Source organism: Notechis scutatus, chromosome 1 (assembly GCF_049901735.1).
Source record: "Notechis scutatus isolate UNSWTSFEM ecotype Mainland chromosome 1, rNotScu1.2, whole genome shotgun sequence".
Taxonomy (NCBI): Eukaryota; Metazoa; Chordata; class Lepidosauria; order Squamata; family Elapidae; genus Notechis; species Notechis scutatus.
The window spans coordinates 126,318,782-126,346,007 of NC_142009.1; the positions used below are offsets into that span (position 1 = coordinate 126,318,782).

Here is a 27,226-nt window from a genome sequence, read left to right on the forward strand (position 1 = left end):
AGTCACACAGCTGGTTTCATTGCCTAAGGAAGGCCTAGAAGTCATTGTCACCTGGTTTCTACGCCAGCACCTTCACTGTTACACCAAACTGACTCTGATATTGCTAGCATTTTTTCTCACACACATTAATATAAGTTGACGGTAATTTAAATCCATGTTGGGATTTGAATCGTATACTAGAGCCATGTATTTTCCATCAGGTTAATGATGGGGGCCACTGGTTTTAAAATAATTCTAAACCTAATCTAAAACAGAGTCACCCTTTCAAGCCATTTCTTCTAGTATGTAAGTAGTTCAACATGTATAACTTGAGTTAACCTATTATCAACTACATAAAAAGTGATTGTGATTTTGTGGTGTTTCTATAAAGAAATCCCTATGAGTAGTTATGAAAAGTTACATGTTATGAGTTACTGAGTTGTGCTATCTTGCTGAGATATGTTAATCAGACTGGTTGTTTTTTTTTTCAGAACACAAAACATTTGCAGTGTATATGTATGGACAACAATGTCTGTTTTCCCAATCAAAGCAAAGAATAGCAACAAGTCTCAAAATACTATACAATTACAATTGTAGCACTTTATTTTAATTGTAATTACTCAATAAATAATAGTGATTCAGGAAGCTTTGCATACAAATAAAGCCAAGTAGATTGGGCATTTGTTTCAGAAAACAAAATACAATCTAATGTAATGAACATTAAACTTTGCTTATGATAGTTTCTGTTACTAACATGACCTTGTGTAAAAGGCAGGCCTCATAAATTCATGAATACTACATAACAGAAAGGAAGAATGACGGCATATTACTCTTACTAGAGATAAGGGATCCTACTGTGAAAACTGTTTTTTCTGCTATTTTTGATTCTCTTTAGTGATGCTTACAATCTTTCCAACATTATTAAAATGTAAGATTTGTATTCCCAAATTGTCCTTTGTGCTGCTAACACATTTGCCATGTCGTGGTGCTCAGATTTCTTCTACAATTTTTATTGGGAAAAATTTATTAGGAAGTTATAGGATGATGATGGCAATGAATTTTAAATCCTTCCAGTCTTTTACAGCTTGGAATCTAATGTGACTTTTTCCCCATGGTGCCTGGAAAAAAAAATCACTTGTAGCATGCAAATGTTCCAAGATCTTCAAGGTCACATTTTACACCAGAAAGATGCACACCTCTAGATATTGTAACTGAGTTGTTCAAATCTGCAATTGATTTTTTTAGTTCAGGGTAATGGAGAATGAAAAAAAAACCCTGATTACATAAATAATGTCCTGGCAAACTGAAAGTGAAGGTACAGAATGAGTACTCCACGTGTTTCCCTTGAAATCTTCAAAGCACCATTGCTATAAGATTTGTTTTTATTTAAGAGAAAAAGAGGGACAATGGAACAGGCTGTGTTTTGTGTTCACTTATTTTTAAAAAATTCAGTTTTCTCTCTCAGAATATAACTATAACTATAACTAATGATTCGCCATCGTAGCTTTTATAAAAGGAGTGAGGGAGAAAAATAACAAGTTTAGTTAATGTTTTGTTTCAATTGAGCCATTTTCCCTTTGCAATAACTTTTTACTCGCTGTCTAAATCTATTGCAGTCTGCCTGAATATTATGACTATGGTCATGGAACAAGTGAAGATGCCTATGACAGCTATGGTAAGGCTTGATCTATTTTTGGTAAATGTGTGAAATCAGAAAAGCAATCATTCAGTGACAACCCAAAATTACTTGTACGTTCTCTCTTCCTGCTTTCCCAGAGGGCAGGCTAAACTGATTTATGTCATTCTGAAGTAAAATGTAACTTATGGGATTGAGGTCACAAAACCAAACAAATCCGTTTTGTTCAGAGGTTTGCAATGACATTAATCACAGGGGTAGGGTCAATTTTCAAAAGCAACGGCGAAAATGCCGATTAATATGCAAATCTATTACATGGTGACAAGCATCAGATTTAGTGATGTCACTGATGTAACAACAACTTTATACACACCAGCTATCTCATATTCCTGTTCTCTATAGGAAGCAAGATTTCATGGACTATGAGGCTACAGCAATATTTTCTATTGTTGCATTGGTTACCATGTAAATATAAACTACTTTCCATTTGAGCAAGATCTTGCTTTAGCTATACACTTCAGATAAATTGGCCCATTGGTTTCCCAATGCTACAAAACTATTCATTCTTTAGAACTGATAACAGTCCGAGAGAAGTTCAGTCTTGCTGATGTTAAATATTTTAAATTTAATTGATTTCTTTAAAATAGATTTAAGCATGTGCTTAATTATTCCCTTGAACTATCACTTCAAGATAATCTAAAGCAGGGGTGTAAAACTCATGTCATCACAGCATCATCACATTATGTATCATGACTTTTTTCCCCCTTCGCTAAACTAGGCATGAGTGTGGCCAGCGCATGACACATCCGGCCCACAGGCCACGAGTTTGACAGCCCTGGTCTAAAGTAATTCCAACATTGTCACTTTTTCCTTCCCTCCCACAGCAAAGCTCTGCTTTCATAGTAGTAGAAATTATCAAAGTTTCTACCACCCTTAGGAGTAGGTTTCTGAGATAATTTCATCCTCTCTGGGTTTGAGATTTTTCTCCAATCTCAGAAGGGAAGATGTACAGCTGCTCCTGCTTTCCCAACTATGACAGGATTATTGCCACTTTAAAGTTCTGTACTTTGAACAGTTTGTGTCTTTCTGAGTTTGGGGGAAAAATCCATGCAATATATTACCAGTGAAAATGCATTTGTATCTAGATAATATTTGACTTCAAAATATTTCCTATGCTTTAGAAAAATTACTTTAATTTTAGCTAACACTTCATCACTATGTAATAATATTTTGTCCATGTAATTTTTGTTAAAGAGCCAGGGGGAATATTTTTGGTTTCGTTCTATTGGAACAAAGAATCTTCTTAAAATATTGCAAGTGACTCCAGGAAAGCAGGTGAATAAACCACCTGTGAAAATAAACAGAACAAGGCAAATGATGCTCACATATTCCTGTAGGTTGACAGTTTCAAAAATAATTACGTTTGTTGGAGTGTTGAGTGTATATGTATCTTATGTAAGGTTTTATTTCTCTCACGCTTGACTTAAAATTGTGATTTCCTAATAGATCAATGTCAACATCAATACCTGCAAATGAAAAATGGCATTTCTTCCACATGTAATATCAAATGAATCTGTAAAGCCACAAGACAATGACAATGAACTGTAATTGAACACCTGAATCCACTGGTCATTGTGTTTTCTTTCATGAACTCTTTCCAATTTCCAGTTCTCCATTTCTTGTGATGCCCTCTGTCTAATTTGGTTCAGTTTATCCTCCTGTCCTTGTCTTCCTTTCCCTTGTATACAACTGAGGTCCATTTCAGTAACTAAGCCAGTGGTTCCCAACCTTTTTTTCGCCCCGCATCCCTAAAGAAATTTCACTCGAACCTTGCACCCCCTGAAATAAATAATAAATAAAAATGCCAACATATAGCCAATATCCTACCTGTCCAGTCCTACCTGGACTTTTCTTGCACCCCCTGGAATATCGTCTCGCACCCCCAGGGGGTGCGAGCACCCCAGGTTGGGAACCCCTGAACTAAGCAGATGTGGTGGTGTGCAATCTGTGACTGGTCAGGTGTGCAGCCCCAACATCCACAAATAAAGGTGTTTTGATTTTGCATCTGGCGGGATGTAGAAAAGGGGCCTTTTCTGCCCTGGAGACCTCTCTTTGGAATCTCTCTCCCCGTCCAAAAAATCAGACCGGCCATATCGTTGCTGGATCTTCACAAAGCCTTGAAAACTAGTCTCTGCCATCAAGCCTTGGGCCCTGGTAGTGTGGATGAGAGCATTTCTTGGATATGTTGATACAGTAGTGGGATTCAACAATTTTTTTTACTACTGGTTCTGTGGGAGTGGCTTGGTGGGCATGGCAGTGGAAGGATACTGTAAAATCTCGTCAGAGGTGGTATTTGCCGGTTCTCTGAACTACTCAAAATTTCTGCTACCGATTCTCCAGAACTGGTCAGAACCTGCTGAATATCACTTCTGATATTGATAGTAGGATGTTGTGATTGTTTTCAGCTGCCAGTTTATGTTATTTATGTTTTTAATGTTTGGTTTTGTTTTAATCTTTATTTTTTATTTTTTGTAATTATTAGCCACCACAATCATGTATGTGAGATGGTCAGCCATATCAATTTATTAAATAAATAAATGGGCTGTGTCTAATCCCCTTTCTCCCAGAGCTGTTGTGTGATACCTCAGATACTTTTGCATTAGTAGGATCAATAATAACTGAAAAATAGCAATACACCCAATACATGCTTGCCCCAGAAACATATTGAATTCATTGATCAATTGTAACTCAGTAACTTCACCTGGTATACATTTGAGGTACTTTGTTTAATAATGTCTAAGATATCTTCAGTTCCCTTTTCTATATTTCTTTATAGTTGTACAGCATTCAGAATTTGAATCTGTTCCATGTCTGCGATTATCCTTACAGCAAACATCAGCACCACTTGCAAAGTTTGCAGGAAATACACATTTCCTAAATACTTATTTTTGTCGGTCTCTTTCTTATCTGTGTCTAAATATGAAAAGAATTTTCCAAAGAGCTATATCATCTTTGGCTTGTGATAGCCCCATATATCGGTCATGGGCTATGAGAATAACCTTGAAGAACAGGAGGAAGAGTCTCAAACAAGACAAGAGAAATCTGATAAGAGAAATCTTAGTCAAAGCAAAACTGTAATGTGAAAGAACATCTCAGACGATATTGCTAATTCTGGTTAGGATAAAGGCAGGCAGGAAGGAAGCACATTCAGTTTTTCAAGTTTCTTGAACTATAACCCTGTAATAAAAGTAGTTTTAGCATTCATCGCTTCAGTATCCAAGTCTGGTAAATCTAGAAAGCTGACCTCTGCTTATTAAAAAACATAGATTCAATCTGGTAATCTAACTAAGACAGTTGCTTCTCAACTAGTTCTTCATAATAGGCTAATATTTCTTGTCCAAATATCATTCCTTATGCCACCCAATAATGATGATATAATGATATTTAAGCAAAAGAAAAAAGAAAAGGATGGGGGATTCAAATCCATAAATGTAAATGAGCTGCTTAACATACGCTATTAGATATATTTTCTGCTAGATCCTCAAGGGCTGATATACCAAGAATGTGCACTATTCCTAAATTTACGAGTAGTAATCACATGCAGCTTTTAGTGAAAAAGACAGCATTAGCCTCAACTTTTAAAACTGTCCCATGGAAATGCCCATTCTTTCATCCTTTCTCTCATTCTTTCTTCAGTTTCTCTTAATCAGCATTTTTCTCTTCGGGATTTTCTTGCTTTTGTAAAGATCAAGATCTGTTTTTCAAAAATGTAACTATAATTTATGAAATACTTCAGTAAATCTCCTTTAACAAAGAATTTTAGATTGTAAGAGCATAAGAAACTTCTCCCAAGAATCATCTACTTCTAAAGATAGGAGTCTATCATTGTCCAGTGTTAATAGAACTTGGAAGATTTTAAGATGGGAGAAGGAGGAGGAGAAGGAGGAGGAGGAGGAGGAGGAGGAGGAGGAGTTGTAAGCCACCAGACTGTCAACTTACTAGTGGCTCTGCCAGCATGCATCACTCTTGCTGGATCTGAAACCATCATTTAAATTCCTTGAATTCAATCAGCTCTTGGGTCAAGAGAACTCTGGGAAAGTTTCACTATTTGCTGGACCCGAATTCTGCAAGAACATTCTTACATTTCCAGTGGTTTTTCCTCTCCATTGCTTCTTTTTGGAGGACTGCTTAAATAAATGAAGCTTTTCAATTGTCCTTGTTTTGGTTTATGGTCTTCATACAACACAACTGATCAGATGAAAGCAGTTTAACAAATGAATGGATAGATTTCTGGAATTAAAAACTGTCCTCTTCCGCTTCAGTGTTAATAGAGTGGCAGTATTTGCATAACACACTTACCCCATTAAACATGTCCACTGTGTATGGATTTTGCTTGGTTTTGCTTTTGATCTTCCAGGTCTTTATGAAAGTGACAAACTGATGTTTAATTGCTCTCAATACCAATGAGAAATGATAATGCATGTGCTCTATATTAAATAGCCATCATTTTCATAATATCCAGAAAAAAATAGCTATATGGAATAAGAACAAAAATGCCAGAATCCTTATTGCCACATTTAATATCCCAACCATATAGCTATGACTAAACCCATAGTTTTCAATATATGCAAGAAAATTCAGCCATTCCTAATGTTACCCCTGCAAATATCTTTAAAGCACAATACAAGTGTGGAGGAATTCTCCCCTCTGCCTTTTCGTCAAAATGGCTTTTATTCTTATGTCACAGCAATTGGGAAGGATAAGTAGCTAAATCTTTATTACAATCTTTGACCAACATATATGTGAAATACACACAGTCCATTAAAATGGCAACTAAAGTAAGTTTTATGAATTAAAGAGGAAAGGAAGGAAGAAAGAAAGGAAAGAATTTTAAACATGTTGAAGAAATGCAATTGTGTTGGACAATATTTGTTGCCTCAGTCTTGTAGCAGTGAAGCAGAATTTGGCAACATAATAAGTGATAGTGTTTTTATGGTCTTTTAAAGATAGGAGACACTGACATAGGAGAAAACACTGACAGAGAAAGCTATTAGTATATAGTAACCTCATTCCCTTCTAGCAATGATGATGTTACCTAGTTTGGTAATGAAATGTCTGCAAGAAAACTACCAAACTCAGAGAGCTTCAAGTTCAATCCTGAGCCACAAATATTCTCTTCTATAACATATCATTGATCATTTCTCCCTAAGATTCCTTTATGAGGGGCTGGATCAATACCTCACTCAGGTTCAGGGAGAAATGACAGGACAACAGGACATGTTAAACATCCTCTATGGCCTGGAGGTCAAGGGGCAAAGTCATTTGGGTGGCAACATGACCACTGGAAGGATACCCTATTCCAGACTCCAGGTTTTGAGTTGGAAGAGCATATGGAATATCCTTGGCTTCACACCAAGGACCACACTCTTTGGAAATGAAATAGAATGCGAGAAAAGTACATTATTTTGGCAATCAGAGCCAGTCACGATCTGCAGACTTCAGCTTGTCAAGCAACCCATGTTTGGTGTCTTTGTTCCTCCTAATTAATATCTTAAAATATTGAAGTCTTTTTTATAAAAGACTGACTAATTTAAAAAGCAACATGCGGCATTTCCATCTGGTTATCAGTGCATGGACCTAGAACAGATATGTATCTATTATTATATTATTGTATGACCTCTACATAGTCTTTCAATATGTGTTCTATATATGCATGATAAGGCAATGCTTCTAGTACATGTAGGAAGTTTCCCCAGAGCCCAGCAAAGATAATGGAAAAGAGCCAGTGCGAATTTGAAGTATCATGGCTGAAGTCAGAATTGGTAACTGTCAATTGATGACAAACCAAGGCTAGCAGCCAACAGTGATGGCAATTAACTTCCTACTTCCCATTGTGTTATTTTATTTCATGAATTTATATGGCCGCCCACTCATTTTTAGTGACTCTACGTGACTCACAAATAATAAAACACCCAATATACAAAGAGTAAAAACAATAACCTCCCACTCACCTTGGTGACAACAAACAATCAAACAAGCCACTTGATGGGCTCCATCCAGCTCCTAGTTTCCCAGGCCTGTTGCCAAAACCAGGTCTTCAGGGCCTTGCAAAAAAGTGTGACAATGGAGGCCAGTCTAATCTCCATAGGGATGATGTTCCAAAGGGAGGGAGCCACCACAGACAAGGTCCCACCAGATGTACATCCTTAAGAGAGAGGATTCCTAATAGTGGGTTGCTGTATTGATTCACTGAAAACACAGAATGCTGGAAATATCCACATTCGTAAAGGGTTTCTGCTCATGCATTTAATGCATGTGCTTTTAAAACAATTCCCATTATTTTAAATTAACTTTTTATTAAACTTATAGACATGATTAGGTTTGGGGGGGGTTCTTCTTTTTCCTCCTTTTGCATTCACCTTGATTGTATCATTTCTCTTCCAAATATTTTGCACCATTCTTCCAATTCAAGACAGAGAGGGCCCTTCCATACAACCTCTAATCTCTAAGCATCCCCACTCCAGAGCAACGTCTTCCCATGTCATATCGATACTTCTTTTAGCTGGCAAGCCATCCTCTCTTTCATTCACTCCTAACTCTGGTATCTTTTTCTGGGAAGGAAAAATGGATTTAAGGCAGTGGTCCCCAACCACCGGGCCCCAGACTGGTACCGGTCCATGGATCATTTTGTACCAAGCCGCAAAGAATGTTTGCTTGGGCGCCGCCATCTTGTTTCAGTGTCCTGAGTTGCCTTAGCAAGCTCGGTTAGTTAAGAAATGCCCTACCCAGAGAAGGAAGTGGTGCTGGAGGAGGAGGAGGAGGCAGTAGTGGAGAAGCAAGCAACTCAGGGCACTACCGCTGTGGCGGCTTTGCCTGCATTTCCGAGGCTTCGATGTTGGGAGAGGCAGCAAGGGCTGGAAAAGGGGAGAGATGTGCAAGGTTCTGTCTCCCTTTCCTGCCTGCACGTGGGTGGGGGGGAGGAAAGAGAGAGAGCCGGGAGCAATTCAAGGCTAGAAAACTAATGGGGAGAACTGACGGCGGGCACTGGGGAAGGGTACTGTTGCTGCCACTGCCGCCATGTGTGGGAGCGTGCATCTCAGGGACCTGAGCCGGGAGGCGCGAGAACTGCAAGTAGGAGCGTTTGATGATTTTGAAGAACTCCTGGAACACAGTAGATTGCCATTTTGTAGGTCTCAGTGAAAGAGTGAGCTTTGTTTTGTCTCCTTTCCTTCCCTGGTAATGCAAGAGATACTTTCTCTCTTCCCCCACATCCCCAAATAATCACTGGCTGTGGCTGGGTTTGGCAGTGAAGTGCTAAAGGGAGCGAAGTGCCCCCAGGGACACCTTTCCTTGCCTGTCTCCAGGTGAGGCTGGAAGAGCCCCCCAGCTTTTCCTCGGCTGCAGATCTGAGCCTCTCAATCCTCCACCCAGGATCTGAAAGGAGCTCCCACTTTCTCCCCCTCCCCTCCACCAATTAATCACCAAGAGCGGCAGTCCTTCTGCAGGCAAGGTCATCTTTACTGAATTTCTTCTGGCATGGGTACTAACCTGATAGTTAATCATGGATACCTTGGATACCTCAAGCTACACCCTGGCCCTTTGCTCCAGGACTTCTGATCGAGATTGACCAAGATGGAGTTTTGCAGATAGAATTCTACTGGTTCTACTAGTACAGGACTAAAATGTTATACACTAAATCCTTCCAGCAGAATGCAGTTGTGGATCGGCTGCTAAACACCAAATAGGACAGATACATGATGTTGCTTAAAGGGAAAATGAGCAGCAATTCTGACAGGATTGAGGAGCCTACAGTACAACCTTCCAAATGTTATAAAGTCACAACATCCAGAATAACCTCTGTCTAATGTGGACAGTATAGGGCTAGACTACTATAATAGTAGCAAAATTTGATCCTTTGCAAACACATTTTCATTAGTTAAACCCAATGGTGGTTAAAAATATACCAACTGTACAACATAGGGTAAAACATTGTTTCAGTTAACCCAAGTAGTTCCAACCAAAAGTGTTATTTCTGTATCCAAAAATCTCATTTTTGGATTTATGTTCAGTTACATCCTATTAGTTAATTGGGATAGGTAACAAGGTTTCAGAAGACAGCATCACAATGCACTTTGGAGTTTTATTCAAAGCAATAAGCACCAATAACTATTATATAGCTTACCAGCAGAGACAGAGCAACCTTTCTCTTCTAAGGTTCTCTTCAATGGTGAGTCAATTTTGGGGGGAGCTAATCCATGCAGGAGATTATGCCAACCTGCTTCAGCAATGACCATGCTGAGGGGCTGCTAGGAATTATGGTTTGGCAGTGTCTGCAGGATTTCCCATTCTTGCCCCCTTTAGTTAGAAATTTATGATAAAAATAACCAAATGACATTTTTTTTTATCAGTAAAGATGCCTGATAAGACAAAAAGGATCAAACTGTGGTAAAGCCAAGTAGAAACGGAGGAAATCTCATTATCAGAGGAAAGGAGGGAAAGAAGTTTAAAGGAAATGGCAGTTTGTTACAGAAAAGAGCAGCATGGATTGTATATATGGGCAGCATTATAATATGCTTGCAAAAAAAAAAACAGTACAAAAAGGCAATGTGCTCAGAGAGCTGAATCATCCCTCAAACTGTTCACTAAGTTACAATAGTGCCTTTAGGTGCTTTGGAGAATAGATGAAAGGAACTACAGGTTGCCCTCACTAAGATCACTAAGTGAGGTTAACCTGTAGTTCCTTTCACCTACTCTCCAAAGCACCTGAAGGCAGAACAAGAAGCAATGGATAGAAACTTATCAAGGAGAGACCCAACCTAGAACTAAAGAGAACTTTCCTGACAGAACAATTACTCAGTGGAATTAATCCACTGTCAGAAGTTGTGGGTATTCCCTCACTGGAAGTACCGTACTTAAGAAGAGATTGGACAACTATTTGTCTGGAATTATATAGGGTCTCCTGCTTAAGCAGAGGGTTGGATTAGAAGACCGCCAAGATCCCTTCCAATCAGAGGTGGGCTGCACATAATGTAACAACCAGTTCGCCTAGTGCAGAACTGAAAATGTGAGCATGTGCGCACGCAGTATCCGTGCTTGCACACATCTGCAAAAACACAGGGATTTCCTGCACGAAGCAGCCATGGTGAGTAGAGCGGGTGAGGCGCAGAAATCAGCTGGGTTGCGTGAGCAAGCAAAAATTTGAGATGTATAGGATGGGATAGCACCGGCCTGGGTGGGCGGGTCCAGCCAGTGGTCGTAACTACCAATACAGATGAGCCGGTCTGAACCAGTAGCAGCCCACCATTGCTTCCAACTCTGTTATTCTCTTATTCATCTTTCCTGAATCTTTGACAGCTTCACATTAGGGTCCTGAATACCCTGGTTCTGTTGCCTTTCTCTTAACCGATATTGTTCCCAAGTTAAAATCTTTCCTGAAGAGGAATTGGTCCAATTCCTTATTAACATTGGTTGCCATTTTCTTCACTTTTTAAAGTTCTATAAAGAAATGCAATAAAAAATAATAATTGCACGAAGGGGGAGAAGTGCGTAGATTGGATTTCTGCAGCTTTTAAAGCATATATCTTTTCCTTTTTCTCCAAAATTACCCCAGCATTGAGGAATAGAACATGTTATGCTTTCATCCTCCTACAACAGAGCTTGTCATCTTTCGCATCCTGTCGGTAACTCTGGGCATATGACAAGTCTAATTTTCTGCATTTGGAATCAGACGAAGGGGGAGGAATGAATGTTCAGGTCAAACAGATCCCAAGCAATACTAGAAAAAATAATTTATTCAAAATAACACTTCAGCACGCCTCACACATTTCAAGTTCTGCATAGGAAGTTCTTCAAAAGAAGCAACTGCTACTCCCCCAAAACATCTTCCTGTCATATCTTTTTCTGTGACAAAGAAAGTTGTGATCTCCTTTGAAAGAGCAATCGCCTGAAGAAAAGAAACTTCTGTGAAGGGAAAAAAGGATATGCAGAGAAATTAAATCCAGTCCAATTTAAGGTTCTCTTTACAAGGCAGAACTCTATCCTGACAGATTTGTGTCTGGATTTTTTAATAAACTATCCAGACATAAACTGACTGATGCATTTCATTGTTTTTCATTTTGAGACTGGATAAAGCTTCTGGATTCTTGGTTTTGTCTTTTTACAGCAAAATTATAGTCCACCTCACAACAACGTAGGGCTCTTTGCGCCCGCGTTTACTTTCTTGCAAATCCCATGGTCTGTCCAAGAAGTGCTAAAAACTAGAAACAGTGCTGATCAGAGGCATCATCAACCATGATGAGACTCCCAAATGATAAAAGAGGCACCATGATATTACAACATCAGTTCCACCCTTCTATACATGCATTGTAAGGTCATCCCTTCGGTGGAAGTCTTGGATGCTGCTAGGAATGATGCAGTTTGGCTATTGGAAAGAAAGCAAATGTGGCCATCCTCTACTTCAAGGGTCTTCAAACTTGGCAAGCTTAAGACTTGTGGACTTCAACTCCCAGAATTCCCAGTCACATGACATGAAAGCCAGCTGGGTGACTTTGGACAAGCCACTCTCTCTCAGCCCAACTTACCTCTCAAGGGATGTTGTTGTGGAGGGAAAATAGGAGGAGGAAAAAGTATTAGACATGTTTGCCATTGTCAGTGATTTATAAAAATAATAAAGGCAGGATAAAAGTCTAATAAATAAACAGCATGATATAAGTAGAATAGATTTTGATTAGGAAGCTAAAATGGTAAATGATGCATCTTTGCCTATTTAACTTCATTCTCATAAGAATCAAAGCAGTGATCTAAGTTGTGTACCTGTGTAAACGAACTAGGAAGCAAGTGGGGTCAAGATATAAATTAGGCAACAATGTATATTTGGAGTATATTTCAAGGTACTTGGAATTCTAGCTTCAAATACAAAGCTTAGGAATGGGATGGAGGAAAGGGATGAAAAACAATCACAAATCCTTTCAGTAGTTAAAAACTGGCCTCTAGAAAAACTCAGCTAAGCCTACCATATTCTTAATGTGTTTTAATCAACAGAACTGCTATATAAGTAATTAAGACTGTAGTCCCTTGTATTTACCTGCCAGAAAATCTTGCTTTATTCAGGGGAGTTACTTCTGTATATAAAATTACACTGCAAATTCTATAAATAGCAATAGCCATTCAAGCATAGTGCTAAGTATGTTTAATCAGAAGCATATCCTATTACATTCAGTCATAACTAGGCAAGGAATGGCGTCAGGGTATAGACCAAAGAATCTGACAGAGATGATGGATTGCAGATTTTTCTCAACAAACAAATGGTCCATTAATATAAGAAGCCTTGCTTTCCTATGCAGTTTCTAAAACATTTCATTTTAAATTGTTTTAATTGTATATGTGGATGTTGTAAGCCACCAAGAATTTTTCAGCGTGAGAGGCCATAGTAAATCAGGATGATGATGATGATGATATGATGATGATGATGATAATAGTAATAGTAATAGTAATAATAGTAATAATAATAATAATAATAATAATAATAATAATAATAATAATAATAATAATAATAATAATTATAATTATAATAATTATAATAATAATAATAATAATAATAATAATAATAATAATAATAATAATAGTATTTTTAAGTAACTGTTTTTAAAATATAAGAAAATTAGATGTCTATGCTCCAGTTCTTTTTAATAAAACTATTTAAGAATGAAAAATTATGCTAATATTTTGCAAGCAATATCACAGAACATTGTTATTCTCTGTTGAGAAATTACGTTCAGCATAAATTAATATTTCAGATTATTATGTTTAATTGGATATAGTTTATCTAAACACTATCTTTTCTATGCAGAGCCATAAATTAGGTCTGTACTGCCCCCTATTAATGTATTTAATGTATTTCTAGGATGAAATTAGTTGTTATTTTACTCCTCACAGTGATTTAACAATGTTATGCGAGTGTAGAAGAGGCATATTTATTGAACCAATACTGCTTGGAAATCATTCAGCTAATAAGTTGCTAAGTGAGTTTTGCCCCATTTTATTATCTTTCTTGCCACCTGCAGTTCTTAAGTTAGTCACATGGTTGTTAAGTGAATCTGGCTTCTCCATTCACTTTGCTTGTCAGAAAGTCACAAAAAGGGATCACATGACACCCCACCCCCCCAGGCACTGTGACCATCGTAAATACATGCCAGTTGCCAACCGTTCAAATTTTGATCAATTTGTGACCAATGGAATGCTGCAACAGGTGTTAAATGTAACAAACGATCATGAATCACCTTTTTCAGTGCCATTGTAACTTCAACCAATCCGGAAACAAATGGTTGTAAATTGTTGATTGTCTGTATATGATAAGATAGAGAAAAATGGGCGCTAGTAAAATCACAACAGTAACATCACTCAGAGCTAATACCAGTCTATTGTCATTGTAGTATAACCTATAGCAATCTCTCTCTCTCTCTCCCCTCTCTCCCTCCCTCCCTCTCTCTTAATAGACTTTTGTGTGTCCCCAGAATTACCTGCTTGTATTGGAAAGCCCACTTTAATATTATCTAAGTTTCCCATCATTTCCACCGTGCTTTTTAAGTTAAATGGGAAAACAGATAATCATTCATCTTTCACTTCCTCCCTTCTGACTCAATTCCTGATCCAGTTATTCAGACCATATTAGAAATTCAGGTATGAAATAAGTTCGCAGCAGGCAAAAATCGAAGAGTGGTGGGTTTTTCTTTTCTCCCAGGGCTGATTTTGCTGAAACATTGATTGTTTACATGTGCTGCAAATTGGAAGAAAGAGAGTTTTCGGTCCTCACTGAGAGCTTTCTTTTTTTTAGCAGTTGGATCTGAGACAGTACTGCTGGCTTCGTATTCTAATATTTGATGCATTATTAGCTTGATCAGATCCCCATGTCCATGTCTACCAAAATAAAGCAATTTCTTCTTCATTTTGTCTGTTTCAGCTCAAGAAGAATGGACCATAAGTCGTCCCAGCCTAAAAGCTCCAACTCCCAGGTCAACCAGGGGGAGTTACAGGGAACATCCCTATGGTAGATATTGAAAGATATTCTCCACATCTGTGACCTCAACTTAAAGACAATTAAGAACCCGTGGTCTCCACGTAAATGGCAACAAGACAAGTAATAGCCCATTTTTTTCTATCCTAGGAATTACTGCTTATGATTACCTGTATACTACTTATGTTTCCAGAATGGAGTGAAACTGGCATTAGTATTATTTTTAGGACATGGACTTTAAAAGACTGTTGGCAGTTGTTGACTAAACCTTTCAGCAAGATGATGTTGTCTTGGTTTTTCCTCCTCACTGTTGTGTGTAATTTTAAAGCAAAACAGGAAAAAAAAAAAAAAAAAAAGAAGCATGAAGCTGCATCTCTTACACCCTGTCCCCACACTAAGGTTGAGTTTTTATTTAGGGTTGCTAACAAAAATGTAATATGACCTTTTTTGAAGCAGATGATAATCGAGATGTAGATAAGCTGTTTTAACCTGTCTTTTAATATATGTTAGTTAGATTTAAAATGCTTAATATTAAGTTTGTAAATTTCATTTTAAATGCTGTTTTAACGGGGTTGACAACAAGCTGCTACTGTATGGATGTAGCTAACTGAAATTGTCCAGTGTTTTAATCTGTATTTGTTTTGTTTTTTATTATTATTTTTTAAATCACATAAAGTTCCATGTGTAAGCTTCTCTAAATAGGAAACATAATTTTGTCAAATATGTTTGCCATAACTTGTCAATAAAGCTGAAAACTTTTGTAACAAACTAAATTTGGAATTACGTGTGTTTAGCTTTAAATGCCTGCTTGATTTCTTCTTCAAGAGATGCCTAAATATGTTTTTTATATAAACCCTTTCTTTTACAAAAACAAAATCTATATATAAATGAACCCAAGTTTGTTTTAAGACGATGTGCAAGACTTTAAAAAAATTGTATTAATAACTTATGGTTGTTAAATAATTTAAAAGCTAACCAACTAAACTGTGACATGACTCATGACTAGAAGACACTAATGTATATAACATGTTAATGGGGAAAAAAGTCGTGGCTTTAGAAGAATAAATGGATTTTTAAACTCTCCTCTTAAGTTTGATCTTGCTAAACACACACTCTGATTGATTCGTTTGTATTAGCCTGTCTCTCGTGAGAATGTAATGGAGTTTAAAGAGGTAAGATTATTGCTTACCAGTGTTAGACTGTCTAAATGCTAGATCTTCAACCGCTGAGTTTCCCCATACATTAAATATCCCATTCAACATGTAAGCATTGCATAGACTCACCTTCTTGTTTTCACTCTGAGGAGTGTGTCGGCTGCATTTGCGGAGTTCTCTAATAACTTGTCTTGACAGTCCAATCATCAGTGTCACTGCCCAGTTGTTGCTATTCAACTTCAAAAACTCTATTTGTAATTTTCAGTGCTAATTATCACCTCCCTTGAAGGCAGTTTATAGAGGGCTGTTATTTCTTTTGAGAATATCAGACTTGATGGCTGATGATTATTAACGAAATATGTCGCAGGACTCAAAGGATGACTAAACGTTAAACAGGTAACAATAATAGTAACTGTAATTTTGAGTATGCAACAGCAATGTTAAATATTCCAAGTGATTAAGTTACTGATAGTTAAAAAAGTAAACCTGCCAAAACTTAACAAATAGGTATTATAGGCTATTAAAACATCTAATTAACATTAACTAGTGGCAACAAAATTATGTTACAATATATAACCCTTGAGGCAATAAACAGAACTAAAATTAACAATAATAGTAATGCAACTCTTGCTAACAGTGAATATATAACCTACATTTCTATGACAAAAAGGAAGAATTTTATCATAGGCAATCTTAAATGCAATTTTTTTATTTCCAGTGGCTTTTTGTCAATGTAATTGGTTTACTTTTTTGATGAGAAAAGCTGGTGGCTGTTCAATTTGTAAGCCCATATAAGATTTTTTGCAGCTGGAGTTGCATGCTAACTTTCTTGACTAGTCTCTCAAACATGCATTTTCTCTGTTGATTCAGCTGTGTTTATTGATGTGGGCTTGGTTAGGTTGGCATCTGTCACACTGAATATTCTGTCTCACTGTTTCAGGGATCTGAACATACTGGACAGCAAACTAGAAGACTGTTACATAATGCCCAGGTAAGCAAGAAATACAGTCAATCAATGAAAACAGATGCTTTTCTGACAGACGAGAATATTTGTAGCTCAGGGGTTGAACTGTGGGATCCGTGGTGCTCTCTGAGCTTAGTGGTTTTCTTGCAGACATTTCATCATCCAGCTAGGTAACCTCATCAGTGCTGACTGATGATGTTACTTAGTTGGGTAATGAAACATCTGTAAGAAAACCACTAGGCTCAGAGACCACCAGGGAACCAACAGATTCTTTTCTTCCAATAATTGTGAGGGTTGTGTTGACTTTGTGGAAATATTGCCACTGATACTAAACAATTTTACTTTGTCCCAATTCCAAGGTAATAGTTTTATCCATTCTTTCTTGGATGTCACCCCCCATTGATCAAAGTGGGATTTCCTTTAGTGTAAAAATGATCAGTTTGCAATGTAAACTTGGGTCCTCGTCTAGCAAATATCGATAGCCTCCAAGACGTGATACAACAAAAACTATTCTAAAAAGAAAAGAGACAGAACTACGTGGTATTGGTTTTTGTGCTTGTCTATCTAGCAAGCTATTTCTGGTGTCCAAGAAGCCACAGGATGGTAATGAATGCAATGTATTGAGTTATTTTTCTTTTAAAGATTGGAACATTTCTTTTCAAAATCAACACATATATTTTTTACAAGTACACCATCCATTAAGAGCAGAAAGACATGACTGATTTTCAAAATTCAGTCTATGACTTTCAGGACTGAGAGGGTTAGCCTGTATTTGTGTTAGATTTTATTTTATATAAGATAGATTTCTTTCATTTATTGATTCATCTTCTTCCACTTTGCAGGTGAAGCCATCTCAGGTTGGCAAGGTACCAGCTTTTGAACTAGGAGAATTGATTGCTCTCTCACACCTGCTGACAGATTTTATATTCAGATACAACTTTTTGTGCATGCTTTGTTCTAGAAGTCAAAGGGCCAAGAGGAGCTTTCAGTTTTTCTTATACCTTCTTCTCATAGTATTTCTGGGAGAAAAAAAATGGAAGAATATAGCTACAGAGAATTAATACAGTACACAATTCTGCAAAATGTCAATAACTAGAAGTGCTATTTATCACAAAAGAAAGACGTGTATAGATATTTTTGAGTCATTTAGGCCACACGTTGACAGCTGAAGTTAACATTGCTGAAATTCACAAAGAGAATGTGTTTTCCACAGTTCATGATTCAGTTATAAGCAACCATATCATGGGCCCTGGGGTAAGTCCTCATACTGATATAGTGACTACATATATATTTCTAGCAAAAGAATGGTCTAAATTTTAGGCAATTTCAAATTTTCACCCTTTGGCAATTCTTCCCATATTGCCCAAATGGTTGAAAAAGCTCTTTTCATAATTGAATCCTTTGTATGTAGCAGAGGATTCTAGAACATGCTAGATTGCCCTGAAATTTACTTTACATAGATGTCTAACTGAGTCGGTTACATCTTACCTTTGTTCTGCATGAAAGGAGAAGCTATCTAATAGTGGAAAAATAGCAGCAGTAGAGAAACATCTCTTTCACTTCCTTGTACGCATTTGAAATATTTTACTTTGCCACAAATCAAACCAATATATGTATTGGTTCACCATAGCACCAACCACAAAATGTGATCTTAATGCTCTGAACTCCACTCTGGACTCAGTGTATGGTTTTCTTTCTCACTTGCATATTATTTAATACTCACATGGATTTGTTGTGAGGACAAATGAGATACATCACAAATTCAAAGCATAACCCAGTAAGACATGACACCTAGCAGTACAAAAAGACATTTTCTTCCACTTCCCCAAGAAAAACACAGCCTTTTTCTCTGCTTAAAAGCATTGGTTGGTGAATTTATGCCATTTTGACTTCTGGTCTATTCATAACTGGAAGTTCCCCTGTTTGGCCCTCAGGGATAATAGAATTCCCCCCACCCCTTAAGACATACATTCACAAGATTTTGTTTTTTCCAAACATAGTAATCTCAACTTTATTTCAAAACTCTGAAAATTGTCTACCCTAAAACCATTGTCTTATTCTAGAGAGCTGGCAATGGGACAAACCCAAAGTATAGTTGGTTGCTAAACTTTAACTCTCTGGTCCAAGTCATGTGGTGCAATTTTACTGCTCGGACAAAAACAATCTAGTCTTCTAAATTGATTGGAAGAAGGACCATCTGCAAATATCTGTTGGATATAATTCTGCAGTAGATCAATGATTGCAATTCTAATATTAAGAAAACATTTGTCATGATTAGAATCGAAGATCCTTTTAAAATGAATAACGAGAAGCAGTTTAGCAAATACTTTGTTAAAGGTGACTCTTTTAGCATCTGATATTCACTGAGTTACTATCTCATTTCATTCATAGGGTCATTGTTGTTTCCAGTGAACTACATGAACTTTGGAATGGACTTTGGCTTATACAAACCACACATTTAACAAGAACAAAGAAAAAACCAAGGTAGGGCAACCTTCTTATCTAGAAGAAGAGAACATTTCAATAAGGATTAGATTGACTCACTTTTTGTCGGGGTAACTCTTTTTGAGTTGGGACTCAAATCAGATTATCAAGCATATGCATTGACACTACTGATCTTGGCGATTTGGGCAAAGTAATTTATACATATACAGTATGCCCATATACACATTGTTTGTATATCTGAATACTGCTTTGAGACCTATAGAAAATTCCTAAAGGGATTTTGAAAACAAAATACATTTTGCAAAAATGAAAAATAAATATTCAGATTGATTTTTTTTAATTTAAAGGTAACTTTCTTAAAAGAGGGGAAAGAGCTACCTAGTTATGTTATTTTGCTACGTCCTACCCACATCAAAATAGCATCTAATTTATATTTTATTTAATCTAGGTTAAATTGAACCGTGAGATTAATTTGGGTATCAATGACTCAGTTTTTAAAAAGCCTCTAGTGCCTCAGAAAACTACCTGCCACAAGACTGCTGTATCGATAATCCTTAGCTTTCTTCCAATGCAATGTCCCTTGCATTTTTCTAACATAAATGTATATTTTAAACAATTAATGTTAAAATGTGCAGTTAAGAGCTGATTGGCCATATTGTAAAAGATAATTGTATGTGATTGAGATGGGCTCATCTAATTCATCTAAATTTGATGGATAAATACAATATATAACAACAAATAAATAATGTAAGGCTGGATCAAAGTGCTGGATCAGACCAGGGCTCATCTTAGTACAACATATTGTTTCTAATCCTGCTAATCAGATGCCTCTGAGGTGCTGGCAAGCAGGAGTTGGAAACATATTCATTCCTCTTTCACTATTTTCCCCTTGTCACTGGCATGGAAAAAGATGTTGAGTTTCAACTGAACTGTCCTCTATGAATTCATCTAATATCCTTTTTCAAAAAGACACACTACTATCATACTTCGTGGGAGGAATTCTGTAGACTATCTTTGCATGGTGTGTTTTCTTTGTCTCTTATTAATCTCTTTTCAGCCGGCTTCACTGGATGCTTTTTGCTGATTTGAGGGAATCTCCTTGCCAATCATGTTTTGTACCATGATCATATTCCTCCTTTGTTCCCTCCCCCCTCCCCCGAAGCTAAAAGACTAATCAATGGTTTAAGATTTTCTCGTGAGTCCTGATCATTTTGGTTGTCCTCTTCTGCACATTTTCCAGCTCTAATTCAGTCTTTTTTTGAATGTAGAAAGAAGTGAGAGCCAGGTTAGTCTAGTGCAGGGGTGTCAAATTTGATTTCATTGAGGGCCACATCAGGGTTGTGTTTGACCTCAGGGGGGGCAAGGTGTGTGTGGCTGGGGTGGGTGTGGCCAGGGTGGGCATGGCCAGCTCAACGTCACTCATGTTGGGGTCACCTGTGGTGGTCAAGTGCTAAGGTAGGACTTCCCTCGGACCCACTCTCACTCTCATTATAATCTCCTTCCTTCCTTCTCTTCTTTTTCCTTCCCTCTTCATTCTCCTTTTTTTCCCTTCCCCTCTTTCCTTAGTTTTTCTTCCTTGCTCTCTTTCCATCTTTCCTTCTTTTCCCCCCCTCTTTCCCTTTATCCTTTCCTGTCCCTTCTTGCATGCTCAAATGCAAAAGGAGAAACATTTATCCTTTTGTTTTGGTTTTAGTTTGTTTTTCTAGCTCTCTGCCAGTGAAAACAGAGCCTGGACAGGCCACACACATTCCTCCCCGAGCTCCATTTTCACTGGCAGAGGGTGCAGGAGGCCATCATGGCCAAAAATGGAGCCCCAGAGCCCTCCCAAGGTTCATTTTTGCTAGCAGAGGCACCGCAGGTTGGTCTTTTGCTGTTTCCCCACAGGCCAGATCTAACTAACACTCAGGCCAGATTTGGTCCATAGGCCTTGAGTTTGACACCCCTAGTCAAGTGTTTAAGGCAGGGTCCCCAACCGCCGGTCCGCGGACCGGTACCGGGCCGCGGAACAAGCCTTACCGGGCCGCTGGTTGCTGGGCGCCGCCATCTTTTTGGTAAAAAAGCAATTTTTCGTCAAAAAGATGGTGGCGCCAGCGCTTGGTGAGCTTTTCCGGGTAGAAAGCCATTTCTACCCGAAAAGCTCACCAAGCGCTGCGCCGCTTTTTGACGAAAATCACTTCCGTGACGTCACCGGAAGTGATTTTTCGTCAAAAAAGATGGCGGCGCCCAGCTGACGCCGAACCGGGCCATGGCGCCCAGCTGACGCGCCGGAACCGGGCCGCGGCGTCGAAAAGGTTGGGGATCCCTGGTTTAAGGCATCTGGCTAGAAACTAGGAGAGTGTGAGTTCTAATCCCACCTTGGGCACAAAGCTCTCTCCCTGCCCTAGGAAAGAAGCAGTAGCAAGCCTTGCTAAGAAAGCTGCCAGGAGTCAACACTGACTTAAAGGCAGATTGTACTGCAATATTGGCAGTTTCACTTTTAATCCCTTTCCTAATGTGGCATTTTGTCTTTTCCCAGAATCTCAATTAATTAATTTTTCCCCCTCATGCTGGCAGGCAATTTAGGGTGTTCTAGTCCCGACCTATCTGGATGGTCTCAGACTGGGGAAGGCAGACTTTAATCAGTAAATTGAAACATGAATTAGAAGGTAGAATAATTAATCAGCTTCCAGATGGTTCACAATCTTAATTGTGCAAAAATTTTACTGGGTTAGATAAATTAAGTGTATTTTCCAGTTTTATTCAGAAGCATGGTTTTACAAAGATTGTTACATTAGGGACAATCCTTTAGTTACCATGTAACATATTATGAAAGAAGTAAAGATATCTTTAAAAATTATCATTAGATATGATCACAAAAAGTCATATTAGACTGAAAAATTAACTGCATCAATCAGATTCTGGGTTAAATACAGTCTAAGAAAGACACAGATACAAAATAATTGGAGGAAACTGTAGGACCTGACACTATTTGCAAATAAAAGCCACACGCTAAATAAATAAATACATTGCAAATAATAAAACCATGCTTTTACTGAGATTCCCCCCCCCCACCCCCAGTAAGACAATGTTATTGCACATAAATTATTGGTGTCAGTTTTGTCTTATCTAATTTGATAAATCTATTGATGTACCAGAAGATTGACATAAAATGCTATTTTTTTTCAATCATATATATTATTAACAGAAAGATTGCTCAGTGACTTTAAAGTCTATTGTACTGTATTACCTACTCAAATCTTAAGGCATTGGAAAACTGCTTTCTCGGTGAATATTCCCAAATCACCTTTCACCTCAAACAATTCATCTTGTCATTCTAGGAAAACACCATGCCTAAAGTTCAGAAAGCATGAACACTCTTAAATCAGTAAATCCCTAGTCAGGTTAATAGAATAAACTGAGCCATGTCTACAGCATGCCTTTCTGCATTGAGATGCTAAAGACCAAGAATACAGAATAATTGTTCTTATTAGAACATAACTAATTATGTAAATGTGTATGCACGCTATTATTTCTTTTTCACAAGTTTTGAATACAAGAGTTTCCCTGCTTTGATTATAGTTATATATTAGTGATGATTTGTAGGCTTGTTTCCTATAGTAAGCATACAGATATTTTCCTATCATTGAAATATAATTCAGGAGGACAGAAGCTGTACTTGGAAGACAAGCTAGACAAGATATTTTGGGTTCAGATTTCCATAAAAGGGTACAGATTAAATAGAATATAATTACTATTTTTCAGAGGTTCATATATTTTTTTCTTCCGGTTTGAAGGGCTTCGGCGACAGACAGATATCTGCGATCGTGCGCGGTTTCTGTCTGGGCTTGCCGCTGGAGTGCCTCGAGCCGGCTGGTTTCGGGGCTAAGCCACCCCATAGAGGTGGTGAAGAGGGGGGAGACCGCCAGCAGGGTTGAGGAGAGCCGCATCTCTCCTTCTCAGCTGGCCATTACTCCCTTTCCCGAAGGCGGTTGCAGCGGTGGTCAGAAATGGCCACCACAAAGGAGAACTCGACCGGAAAAGAATGTGCCGGAGGAAGATAAGAAGTGAAAGTTTTGGCTGACCGGGTTAAATTGTAAAAGCAAAAACTAAGGTACCCTGGAATTTAAACTTACAAAAAATAACATCGCTCCCAAAAAAGAGTCAGAAGCAGTGAAAGAAAGTGAAAAGGGAAAGGTTTGGCTTTTTTTTCTTCTCTCTCCTTCCCTATACTGACAACTAAGAGACTTAAATAAGAAATCGGAAAAATCCGCTTTGACATCAATAGGCAATTAAGCTGAAAATAAAACAAAATGCCAAAGGGATAATAAAGATTTCTGGACATTAAAAATTCTCTTTTTCATAAGCAGGAAGGGAGAGAAAAAGAATAAGGGCAGGATCTGGAAGAGGGAGGAGACTGCCTGGAATTAAAAAGAATCTACAGTAAAACTTCAACAAGACTTCTAAAAGATACGAGGGCTATCCACAAAATAGATTACGTTTTTGTCTGTAGCAAGAAGGAGTGGAGCTAGCGTGGCCACCTTTGGTCTGTGCGTCCGCCGCTCAGTCTGCATCTAGTCATGCTAGTGGGAGGTTCGTATCGTTGCCCGTTATTTCACAGCAAACATTTGAAAAGTGTGCTGCAATTGAAAATCCCTCGAGTTGTGAGGTGCGATCAGTGATAAGGTTTTTGTTGGCAAAAAAACATAAACCGATTGAAATTTTTCGGCAACTGTGTGAAGTGTACGGGGACAACATCATCACTGAAGGTGGAGTGCGCCAATGGTGTATTAAGTTTAAAAATGGCCGAACTACGGCACTCGAGAAGTCCTGAATGCTTTCAAGTGGGAGATTTTTCCTCATCCGCCCTACAGCCCTGATCTTGCACCAAGCAACTACCACTTGTTTCTGAGGATGAAGACCTGGCTTAGAACACAGCGCTTTGATGACGATGCGGAACTGCGGGCGGGCGTGACTGACTGGCTCAAATCTCAGGCGTCAAAGCGCTGTGTTCCAAGCCAGGTCTTCATCCTCGGAAACAAGTGGTAGTCGCTTGGTGCAAGATCGGGCTGTAGGGCGGATGAAGAAAATCTCCCACTTGAAAGCATTCAGGACTTCTCGAGTGCCGTAGTTCGCCATTTTAAACTTAATGCACCATTGGCGCACTCACCTTCAGTGATGATGTTGTCCCGTACACTTCACACAGTTGGCGAAAAATTTCAATCGGTTTATGGTTTTTGCCAACAAAAACCTTATCACTGATCGCACCTCACAACCGAGGATTTTCAATTGCAGCACACATTTCAAACGTTTGCTGTGAATAACAGGCAACGATACGAACCTCCCACTAGCACGACTAGATGCAGACTGAGCGGGACGCACAGATCAAAGATGCGCGCTAGCTCCACCCTTCTTGCACAGACGAAACGTAATCTATTTTGTGGATAGCCTCGACATTTTAACTGAAACTTTGCAACTAAATAGTAACCCCAGGAAGAGAAAGTGGAAAAAAAAGAGCAAAAAAGAAACAGCTTGCATGTATTTGGATTATTTGGTGATCTTTGGATTCTTGGTTATTATATTTGAATGACTAAAATCAATCGGGTGGTTGTTTAAAAATTTATACAATGGCACCACTTCTGGATGAATTGAAAATGGAACTTAAAAAGTACAAAGAAGATGCACAAGAAGGGAAGGGTTCTTTTGGCTTCATTTTTCAATTCTTAGAAATGGAGATTTGGAACTGTGAGAAACAACAAGAAACGACTGCAGAACAAGAAGACTGGGACAAAGAAGAAGCCATCTTTAATGAACAAACAATTTTATGTGGGGAAGAAAAAGGAAAGGGGGGAAAGAGAATGGAGAATTTAAGACTTAAAAAAACAACCAAAGAAAAGAAAAATAATTCAAAAAATAAGTATAATACTGGAAAGCAACAGAAAAGGGGAATACAGAAGAGAGAAATAGAGGTAGAGAGACAAGGGGGTAAAAAGGAGAGAGAGAAGAAGAGAGGGAAGAAGGAAAGGAAAAGAAGTTACAAAGGACTGGAGCAAGATATAGAGAAACAGGACCTATTTAGAGATAATGGGTGAAAATCTAACTGAAAAAGGGATTCTGTAAAGGTACATAAGATTGTATTGTTATATTAGTAATAGAAATAACTTTAGAAAATTGGAAACAACGTATGATTAAAATGAGGGATAAAATAGTTAGTGTAATTTAGTGAAATGTTTGTGAATAAAATAAGTGAAATAAAATAAATGAGAAAATTGAATTAGGAAGGAACGGGAACATTTTAATTAGTTAATGTTTTATAAAATATAAGTGAAGGGGGGGAGAATTAACTATGGAAAGCTTATAATTGTTCCCATAGAAGTATGATATTTAATTGAAAAGTAATGTTAAAGATGTTAAGACTTTAATGAATATTAATATTAATGATAGAATTGAATTGGAATGGAATGTTGTTTTAATTATATACATTTATAATTTTTTCTTTTTTTAAGAATACAGTGTGTATTTTAAGAATGTACCAAGCAGAATCCGAATGGAAGTTATGTATTATATTGAATGTTGCAACTTTAGGGAAAAGATATAAAGGCGTCATATTCCAATCAGTAACTACAGGAGAAATTTTGTTTTATGAGAAAAGATAATAGATAATTGAAACAGGACAGACAAAAAATATAAATACAATGATTTGAATTGAGATGAGATAATTAAAATAAAATTGAGAAAATTAAAAGAGGGGAGAAGCTATGTAGAAAATGTAAAATAGTAATAAGATATGGAATAGAATATAAAAATGAGCATGAACCTGAATTTGTGTCTGTACGAAGAAATGTAACCCAGGATTACACTACTTTCAAAAAAGATGTTTTATTTGTATTTTTTTTTCTCTTTGTGAAAACTCAAATAAAAGTTACAAAAAAAAAAAAAGAATATAATTGCTATTTTTCAGAGGTTCATGTTTTTTTCTTAACCTTTTTCAGAAACTAGAAGTTCTAACATTACTATGTGTTGTACCTATAAAAACAATTCAGAAATTGTAGTCAATCTAATTAGAACCACAAGATTATTAAATGAAAGTAACTAAATCTGGGATTTAAACACTTTCTCCTGTATAAATCTATCATGAGCTTAAGCACTTCTTCGTTAAATGAGGTAAAACAAAGTGAGCATTAGTGGCAGTGGCACTTCAATTACAGGAGAGTTTTCCAGGAGGAAAAGAGAATTAACTTTTTCTTTATTCAAGCCTTCTAAGTATTTTAGATCATGTAGCCTAGGTGCCTGTATAGTACAGCTTTTTATTTTCTGTGGGTTTAGACAGTGTTTATTGTTGTATTTATTATCTAGATGTTCAGTGAATTTGTCATAATATAACTTTTTAAATAACATGTACAAATGTTGGGCCATCTACTAAAATTAAGCCAGGTCATGGCACACACTTCAAAGTAAATCAGGAATCCTGTAATTATGATGTCTGCCTGGCAAGAACAAAGAATCCTTATCCACAGAAGATATGCAGATGTAACTGTTGTAACAATCTTGGCTAATTGGAAAGCTGATAAAAGTAATACAAGCTAGCCAACTTGCATACCTTAGCTAAAAGTTAGAAATAGAGATTGCCCTGCAGCAAATCAAATGAACATTAGATAACTCCTAGGGATTTCATTAGCCAAGACCTAGGAATAGGGACAGTTAGAGACCAATAGAATAAATTGTAGAATTATTACTAAAATGTTTATTAGATGATATTTCTTGTTATTGTGCTTTGTCCCGCCTTCTCTTGTTGTGAAAAATGTATAAAATTTACTTAATCCTCTTGGCATTTTGACCAGGAGCCCTTTTCCTTGGAGTGCTCCAATAAAAAGCAATCAGAAAACCTGCACCTCATGTCTGGCGTTCATCATTGGCTTCAGCACCAGGCTCAGATCTGAATTGGGGACAACACAAACATGTTCAAATAAATCATGTGAATAGTCCTTTATCTTATATTCAGAATTTTAGGAACATTCACTGGCAAAAGAAGGTCCTTGTTGCCCTTTGGGTTTGGGTTT

General features: G+C 37.6%; 1 protein-coding gene and 1 long non-coding RNA gene across 11 annotated transcripts in view; one reads left to right on the top strand and one right to left on the bottom strand.

The window, feature by feature from the left end:
* Window positions 1–27,226, top strand: part of KHDRBS2 (KH RNA binding domain containing, signal transduction associated 2) — a 451,754-nt gene that overhangs the window by 398,760 nt on the left and 25,768 nt on the right. For 3 of the 8 annotated variants that reach the window (XM_087945325.1, XM_087945319.1, XM_026665139.2), the window contains exons 8-10: window positions 1,596–1,654; window positions 14,574–14,750; window positions 16,722–19,229. In XM_087945325.1, the coding sequence (XP_087801451.1) occupies window positions 1,596–1,654; window positions 14,574–14,671 (157 nt within the window). In that variant the 3' untranslated portion in view covers window positions 14,672–14,750; window positions 16,722–19,229. Of the gene's footprint in view, window positions 1–1,595; window positions 1,655–3,121; window positions 3,392–3,603; window positions 5,548–14,573; window positions 14,751–16,721; window positions 19,230–27,226 lie in introns of those variants that run through there. The other 5 variants (XM_087945344.1, XM_087945334.1, XM_087945339.1 and 2 more) reach the window with 5 other exon arrangements.
* LOC148132980 (uncharacterized) overlaps window positions 17,203–27,226 on the bottom strand; it is a 156,713-nt gene continuing 146,689 nt past the window's right edge. For 2 of the 3 annotated variants that reach the window (XR_015745618.1, XR_015745620.1), the window contains exon 7: window positions 17,203–17,764. This is a non-coding gene — a long non-coding RNA (uncharacterized LOC148132980). Of the gene's footprint in view, window positions 17,765–26,697; window positions 27,103–27,226 lie in introns of those variants that run through there. The other variant, XR_015745619.1, reaches the window with a different exon arrangement.